General features: G+C 38.5%; 1 protein-coding gene across 4 annotated transcripts in view; it reads left to right on the top strand.

Moving 5' to 3' along the window:
- LOC145269118 (SANT and BTB domain regulator of class switch recombination-like) overlaps positions 1-9,179 on the top strand; it is a 126,046-nt gene that overhangs the window by 21,193 nt on the left and 95,674 nt on the right. The window contains exon 1 of one of the 4 annotated variants that reach the window (XM_080124712.1): positions 1,617-2,095. The exons of 2 other annotated variants lie outside the window; for them this stretch is intronic. In XM_080124712.1, the coding sequence (XP_079980838.1) occupies positions 1,898-2,095 (198 nt within the window). In that variant the 5' untranslated portion in view covers positions 1,617-1,897. Of the gene's footprint in view, positions 1-1,616; positions 2,096-9,179 lie in introns of those variants that run through there. One more of the 4 variants, XM_080124711.1, reaches the window with a different exon arrangement.

The following is a 9,179-nucleotide window of genomic DNA, read 5'->3' as shown; positions in this document are numbered from 1 at the left end:
GAAAAATTACAATATGGAATCACTCTAAAAAGAAGAAAAAACACTATGTTACAGGACACCATGTTACTACTTTAAAAAGAAAAAATAATAATACAGATGCACTCTAAAAGAAAAATAACAGTATGAGAACATTCTAAAAGAAAAAAAAAACAATGTAAAATCACTTTTAAAAGAAAAATGGTAATATGGGAACACTCTAAAAATAAAATAATATGAAAACCACTCTAAAAGAAAAATAACAATATGGAAAACACTAAAAATAACAATGCAGGAACACTCTAAAGGCAAAATAATATGGAAAACACTCTAAAGGAAAAAAAAAAAAAAATGAAAAATACTCTAAAAGAAAAATAGCAATATATATAAAGAAGAAAAAACAATCTATGCACCTATAAATTCGGGTTTCTTTTGTGTGTATTGATATTCATATTAAACCCCCTCTTTTCTATTTATTTAAAAAGAAAATACAATTTTCTTATATATGGGTTGTGGAATTGCATTCACTAGTAAAAGATCTAGCTAATTTGCATATTCTTTTAAACATTCATTTTGATTAATTCCCTATTAGTTTTTTCGGTTTTCTTATGGGATGATCATCTAAAGTTAACTATTACGTATAATTATATTCATGCAGATATTCTACATGATTTATACTTGCATAATATTTGCGTAAAAAGTTTATAGTAAACACAAAATTGTTTCCATATTTATTTATGTATACGTATACGTATTTTTTTAATCTATTAGTGTATCTATATATCTATAAAAGTGAAAGTGTCTATCTGTGTGTGTACATTTCCCTATGCAATAACTCTTTTAATTTTAAGGCTACAGACTCGAAATTTGATATACAGGGTACTGAGATTTGGAAAAATCGACGTGATCGGTTTTCGGCCAGAAATTTCGCTGTTGAGGGGTCAAAGTTCAACGATTTAACCTTTGAGAACTCTACCAAACTCCTCCAACAATTTTCGGTTTAAACACTTGAAATTTTAGATATAAGTTCCTCGGACATGGATCTAACTTAATAACTTGATTGAGCCCAAAACAATAAATGTTAAGGGGTCATAATAAAGGTCAAAGTTAAAAAAAATTGACCCTTTTTTTCTTTTTGCTCAACATACACTTCCAAATAACCGGGCAACGCCGGGCACCCATGCTAGTATACTCTAAATGAAAAAGCAAAACAAAACAATATAAGACCATTTTAAAAGAAAAATAAACAATATAGGATGAAGAAATAAAAAAAACACAATATGGTATCACAAGAGAAGAAAAGAACTATATGGGGGGGGGGACTCTAAAAAATTAACTGTAAAACTACTCTAAAAGATAAGCAACAAAATGTGAAGTCACTCTAAAAAAAGAAAAAAGAAAAATCAGAGAATTGCCCAATTTTAAGGAATTTTTCAGCATAATAATAATAATAATAATAATAATAATAAATAATAATAAAATAAAATAAAAATAATAATAATAAATGATATTTTTTCTAAAGAATAAAAAGCATCTAGAGTAATAAGAATATAAGCTTAGCAGAATTTATGCTTTATTTTTTTTGCGACATCATTTTAAAAAGAGAGGCAAAATTTAAAGGAGGCCTCCAGAGCTTTACTGAAAGATCTCCTTCATTGTGTTCGACAGATTTGAGTCACAAGCAGGCTAGAGACCACCAATTTCAACAAATTACTTAACTCCCCCATCGACCAAGGTAGGAATACATCTGTAAATCCTACTCATCCTGAAAAGACAAAGAGAAGCTTCATCATAACGTTGTCTCTCACTGGAGATTTCTTATTCAAGGGAGATAACTGATCACATTATTTATTGCAATGTATATATCTATACATACTATGCACACATAATTAAAAAAAATAATAAAAGGCTTTGATTTTATATGCCATTTTTTTTTTTTTGTGTGCTGAACCTGCTGTATTACTTCACCATGTCTAACCAATTGGACCCTTCTTCCAGAGCAGGGGTCACACTGGATCTCATTTTGAAAACTTTTATTAATTCAAAGGGTTTCACTTCCTCCTTGTACAAAAACTGGGAAGCTTTGTCAGCCATGATACCCGGAACAACACCGCTGCAGGTTTGAAAATTATGCTTATTATCAGAGGTGGGGAGTTAGAGTCCTGCAAAATTTGCCCACTGCTAATTACTGACATTGGGATCTGATTTATAAAACCTCAACTACGAATCTGGTTTTCTGGGGTAGGGAGTTTGCCGAAAAAATATCCATGTCCCAACTCTGGGTCAATTTTCTGACTGCCACAAAAAAGTGTTGATTATTAGCATCTGACTCTGACTCTCCATCTCTGCTTATTCTTTTTGTTGTATAATTAAAAGAACACCTGTCCTTGGGTTCATACTAAACATTTTTGTGATGTAGCATATTTATCAATTCAAGGAACTTCCGGTTTTGAAACTTGTTGAAAGTAAACATCGTTTTTTAATCTGAAGACCTCACTATACGGGGTGGAATGATAAAATTGTCGCCTTAAAGAAAACCACACTACAGCTTTATTTTAAAACTTTTATTGAAAAAAATGAATTCAGGTAACTTGATCATGTAATAAAGCTGACATCTATTCAATGTAGGCGCCTTCAGCCTCAATGACCTACTCGATACGGGTTCGGAACTGGGAACATGCCTTTTCCACAAGCACCGGTAGAAGCCTGGTGAATACTCGGCAAATGGCAGCAATCAGGCTAGCTTTGGTGTTGTAGGAGTACATGTTGGTGGTGTTCTTGACGTATGAGCAAACAAAGTAGTCCAGCAGGTTCAGGTCGAAGGAGGAACGGGAGGGGGCAGTAAGGGAAGGGTACAAAGCCGTAGCCCCCGTTCTGAAGCCAAGAATGATTTAAGATTGATGAGAACTGGTTTTCTTTTTTTTGCATACCATCCACTAGTTGACCAGTTATGTAAAAATCCCAAGAGCAATAGGAGCCTTCTATCATGTCTGAAAGTGACACAATGTTCAACGAGTGAGATCGAAGATGCGCCACTGTACAACTCATGCTCTCTACTGAGCCAATTTATGACAACAGGACCATTGCCAGCACCCTCAAAATACAAATCTGGATGATTCAACACTTGAGGGCACAGCTCAACCCATAGTCATTGTTTTGGTGTGAGGGCCACATCATGTCACCTCGCATCTTCGAAGTAGGCTTGAAAATCAACACCAAAGTATACATTGATGTGCTGAAAAGTGAAATGATTCCCTGGTGCAATCAGGTGGCCATTGGCAGACCATAGGTATAGCTGCAGGACTTGGTGCTGACCCACAAGTCTAAAGAGACCCAGGCTTGGCTTCAAAAGGATTTTGTACGACTTTGTACCTTTGTCTCACCGCCATTCCCCACCACGTCTCCTCCTCTGACCTGAACCCACTGAACTACTTCATTTGGTGATACATCGAGAACATCACCAACATGACCTCCCACAACACCAAAGCCAGCCTGATCACCGCAATCAACCACATATTTGTTGAGCTCCCATCAGTGCTTGTGAATTAAGCTGTCATCTCTACTACATAATCAAGTTGCTTGAATTGATTTTTTTTTTTTTTACATGGTAGTCACCACATATCAAGGCTCGGAGGCCACTCGTGGATAAAGGTTATTGCGTGAACAGTAATCTATGGGATAATATCGTAGTAATCGTTAGTAATAGAGATCTTATAAACTGTCTTACTTAAGGGGGCAGTTTATCAGGAACTTGTTTATGTTGGACTTGAAGGCATCCAGGTTGTAGTCAGGTGGGAAGCAGGCAAATGGAAGAGAGTTCCACAGGCGTGCAGTTCTAAGAAAAAAGCTTTGTTCATGGAATCTACACTTTTATTTAGGCACAGATAAAGAGTGGGGAAAATTATTGACAGTGGTTTCAGTTAGACGGGTGATTTTTGTGAAAGATTGATGAGAGGGGATCAGAGATTGCAGCTCAGACGAGCACTTGCCATGGAAGTCACGATAAAACAAAGTCAGGCTCGCAACATCTCTTCTGTGGGAGAGAAGTTGCAGGGAAGAGAAAAGGGCATCCCCCACTAAACCACAAAGCCTATTTTGTACTCTGTCAAGGCAGGATTGGCTGTTTTTAGCAGCTCCTGCCCAGATGTGGCAACAGTACTCCATCCTTGGACATACTTGGCTTTTATATAGATAGAGAATTGCATCAGCAGTGAGATATCTATTGGAGCGGTAGAAGGATCCTACCATTTTCCCAGCTACCGTGGAAACAGATTTGATGTATGTTCCATTTCAGATCAGGAGTAAAGGTCAATTCCAGAAGCTTGTCAAAACATGGAGCCTCCCCAAGACGAGAGCCATCCATTTCAATTGATGCCAGATGGGGATCAGAGCATTGATGATGTAAAGATAGGAGCTTGGTTTTAGATGCATTAAAGGTAACCAGCCATCTCTTCCCCCATTGTACTATGCGCTCAAGATCAGAGGAGAGAGAGATCAGAGAGAACTTGGTCATTTACGGCCTTTGATGTGTTGCCATAGATGGCCGTGTCATCAGCATAGATGTCAACAAATGATTTAAGTATATGTTTTGGGATAGCATTGATATCGATCAGGAAGAGAGTTGGGCCCAAGATGGACCCCTGAGGGACTCCAGCATTAATACTGAGGGCCTCTGATTTCTGCCCATCAACCACTACTCTTATGAGCCTATCAGAGAGAAATGATTTTATGATTGAGAAAACATTTCCGGTTAGACCGTTGCTGGAAATCTTATGAAGTAGGCCTTTATGCCATACCTTATCGAAGGCTTTGATATGTCATGAGCAATTGCCCTAGAAAGGAAGCTTTTGTCGAGAGATTCACTAATCCCATGAGATATAACTGTTAGCACATCTGCTATAGATCTAGCAGAACGGAAACCATATTGCATGTCACTAAGAAGGTTATTTCTGCTGAGGTGGTTGACTACTTCTTTATTTAATATGGATTCTAGCAACTTACTCATGACACACAGGAGACTTATTGGTTTGTACTGAGATGGAGATGATTTATCACCTGAATTCTTAAATACAGGGCATATTGATGAGGTTTTCCAGGTTGTTAGGAAGCAATTCTCCTTAAGACAACGGTTAAACAGTTTTTTAAGTAAGGGGGCAATTCTGGTCGAACCTTTTTCAACACTAATTGGAATGCCGTCAGGGCCAGTTGCTTTATTGGGGTCAAGGTTCTTGATTAGCTTGACAACATCACTCACAGATATTTATATGTTGCATAGCGTGTTGTCTGTTATAGGAAGAAATACAGGGAGTTGATGGTCTTGGTCGAATAGGGTAGAATTAGCTGCAAAATTCTTGGCAAATAGTTTGGCCTTGTCTGATGCTGACGAGATGACCTCAGGTCCATTGATGATGGTTGGGATAGAATGCACGCTTCTGTTCAGGATCCTGATTGCTATTTGCCAAAACTGGTGGGAACCAAGCTCAGCTACTTTGGATTTAACACACTGAGCATATAGCTCTCTTGAGTTTTTTATCACTCTTTTACAGTGGTTGCTGGCATCTATTACGTTGGTAGCTATGGAAAATGTGATTTCTGTGCACATTCTGGGGAGAAACATGGCTGGCTGTTAGGTTTTTGTTGGAATTTTTTGGTTAGTATGAATCGGTCTATACCTACAATTAACTATTCTGTCAGGTCTGATACTATAGAGGACACATGCTTTTTAAACATGGAATGCAGAGATAGATCAGATATAAATGTACGAAAGCTATCCCAGTCAGCCATAGAGTATCAATATACAGTACAGTGGAGAGGTACGTCTGAAGACTTATTGCATTTAATTTTTATCTTAACTGTTACAACTGAGTGGTTGGAAGATCCCAGAGTAGACAGAACAGAACATGAACATAGTTCAGGGGAAGTTGTGAGAAAAATGTCTAGGAGGCTTGTATACTGACCGGTAGTATCGGACACACAAGTGGGTTCGTGAACAATCTGGGTGAGGTCATAAGCAATGGAGAAATCATGACAGAACCCCCCCCCCCATCATCATCTGTCTTGTTTGAGTGAGTCAGCCATTCCATATTGTGGACATTGAAGTCACTACAAATGTGAATGTTAGCCGAAGGATGAGCAGAAAGGGTGTGGTCAATTTTCTCAGATATACACTTACAGATAGTAACTCCGCTGTTGTAGGGGGTATAATAGAGGGCAAATATAAATACGGTGGTGTAAGCAAGTGCAATTCGGAAGCACATATAAGGTAATTTAGGGTCTTCTCTGGAGATATCCTTACCACACGGAAAGCCATCTTTAATGTAGGCACATATTCCATGCCCATGGCGATCTTGGGGGTCAGATTTAGATGTTAAGTTAGAGTATCCTTTAATTGTGAACTCATTTAGGGAAGTGGTCAGCCCTATGTCAGTTTTGCTTAGGAACAATATGTCCGGTTTCGTCTCCTGCAATCGGGTTTCAACCTCTGGAAAGTTGGAACATAGACCCCTGATGTTGGAGAAGGAGACATGATTTTTTTTTGCAGTGTTGGGTTTTTTTTTGTCTTTTTTTATTTTTACACGGCGGTCACCACTTATCAAGGCCCAGAAGCCACTTAGGGATAAGGGTTATTGCAAGTAAAGAGCGTTAGTGTGGAGATTTATTGAAGTGTTTACTTAAGGGGGCGGTTCATTAGGAATTTGTTTACGTTGGACTTGAAGACATCCAGGTTGTAGTTAGGTGGGAAGCAGGCAGACAGAACAGAGTTCCACAGGCGTGCAGTTCTAAGAAAGAAGCTTTGTTCATGGAATCTACATTTTGATTTAGGGACAGGTTTCCTTTATCGTTCTATATTTGTGTGTGCGTGTGTGTGTGTGTGTATTTACATGTATATATTTTATCGTGTATGATTAAAAATACATTTTTGAGGTTTAGTATGTTTACCAATTCAAGCTTTTTTTTTAATTCAATTTTCACCTCAAACAATATAGAAAGACATAAGTTGCAGGGATACTCCATAAGGAGCTGAGCAGCAAGATGTTTGTTCACATTACATTTGAACTTCTGCATGTCAGTACAGTCGGGGAAGCAGGAATCCGGAAGGAAATTCCAAAGTCTAGCTGTTCTAGGGAAGAAACTATTAGAGTAGAAGGCTTTCTTACAGGATTTCTACTGTGTAGGGGTGGGATTTTGCTGCTTGTCAGGTTTGTTGGGGGGTATTTACATCGAGGGGGTACAAGGGCTTGTAGTTCGTCGGAGCATCCACTATTAAAATACTTGTATCAGGTTGATGACTCTCTTTTGAACCCTGTCTAGGAGTGAGAGACTAGTAGCAGATGCACCAGCCCAAATGTGACAACAATACTCCATACATGGGCCAATGGTGGCCTTGTAGAGGTACAAGATACTTTCAGGTGTCAGTAGTTTTCTAGCACGGTAGAGAGAGCCTACCTTTTTGCAGCGGCCCTGGCAATGTTTTCAATAAAATTGTTCCAGCTCATGTTTCCTGTAAACGTTAGGCCAAGCAGTTTTAAAGATGTACTCTCGGACAGGGAGTCACTGGCCATTGCTATTGGTGGCAGAGAAGGTTTCTTGTAATTATTGAAGGAAACCAGTTTAGTCTTGGCAGCATTGAATGTGACCATCCATTTATGTCCTCATTCCACTACAGATTGGAGGTCATCCTCTAGTGTTTTTGCCATTTCTTTAGATACGTAAGTAACTTTCTAGCAAGGTAGAGAGAGGCCACCTTCTTCACAGCAGCCTTGGCAATGCTCTCAATGTATCTGTTCCAACTCATGTTTTCAGATAATGTATTAGCCATAGCTATTGATTCACCATTAAAGTACTTGTAGAACAGGCAGAGGGATGCAATATTTCGTCGATGGGACAGAGGCTGAAGCCTAGATGACAGTCCAGGACCTATCATGTTGGCGGCTCTCTTTTGAACCTTATCTAGGAGTAAGAGACTAGTAGCAAATGTGACAATAGTAATCCATACATGGGCGAATGGTGGCCTTATAGAGGTACAGGATACTTTCAGGTGTAAGTAGTTTTCTAGCATGGTAGAGAGAGCCCACCTTCTTCGTAGCAGCCTTGGCAATGCTCTCAATGTATCTGTTCCAACTCATGTTTTCAGATAATGTATTATTAGCTATTGATGGCTGAGAAGGTTTCTCGTAATTGTTAAAAGAAACAAGCTTAGTCTTGGCAGCATTGAATGTGACCATCCATTTTTGACCCCATTCCACTACAGACTGGAGGTCTTCCTCTAGGGTTTCCGCCATTGCCTTCGATATGTGTTCATTCGATTTCTCCTCGTACCTGTTATAGAGCATGGTGTCATGAGCAAATATATCCATCTCAGAGACTATTTTATCTGGAGGTCATTTATGAATATCAAGAATAATAAAGGTCCAAGCATCAACCCCTGAGGTACACCCACATTTATATCATATTGTTTAGATGAAAGACCACCAAGGACAACCTGAATTGGCAATGCTCTCAATGTATATATTCCAGTTCATGTTTCCTGTAAACGTTGGACCGAGGAGTTTAAAGGAAGTACTTTCAGGCAGTGTATTCTTAGCCATTGCTATTAGTGGTAGAAAAGGTTTCTTGTAGTTATTGAAGGAAACAAGTTTAATCCTGGTAGCATTGAATGTGACCATCCATTGAGGACAACCTTATTTAAGAAGGATTTAATTATGCTAAGCATTAGTCCAGTAATACCATAAGATTTTATTTTCATGAGAAGACCATTGTGCCATACCCTGGCAAAAACCTTAGATATATCTAGGATTACTGCCCTCTTCTTCCCTGTCTTATCCAATGCATAATATATATGTTCAGAGATTACAGTTAGGATATCTGTAGTAGAATGGGCTTGCCTAAATCCATATTGATGGTCGGACTGAAGTTTAGCAACTGTAAGGTGATGGACGATAGCTTGATTAATTATGGACTCAAATATTTTGGCAAAAAGATGGAAGGATGGGATGATGATTTAATGGGTCAATTCTTTCATCAGAATTCTTGTAAACTGGTATCACAGAAGCAGTTTTTCGGCAGTCAGGGAAGCATGGTTCGTTGAGGCATTTGTTGAAGAGTTTGGAGAGAACTGGGGCAACCTCAGCAGAGCATTTTTTTAATAGTACAGCCGGGATGAGATCAGATCCACATGCTTTTGAGGTGTCTTTTTAAAATTT

The sequence above is a fragment of the Euprymna scolopes genome, chromosome 45, assembly GCF_053919585.1.
Source record: "Euprymna scolopes isolate OS-2025 chromosome 45, ASM5391958v1, whole genome shotgun sequence".
In the NCBI taxonomy this organism is placed as follows: Eukaryota; Metazoa; Mollusca; class Cephalopoda; order Sepiida; family Sepiolidae; genus Euprymna; species Euprymna scolopes.
The sequence above is the reverse complement of the archived record's forward strand: the minus strand, read 5'-3'. Positions and strand labels throughout refer to the sequence as shown.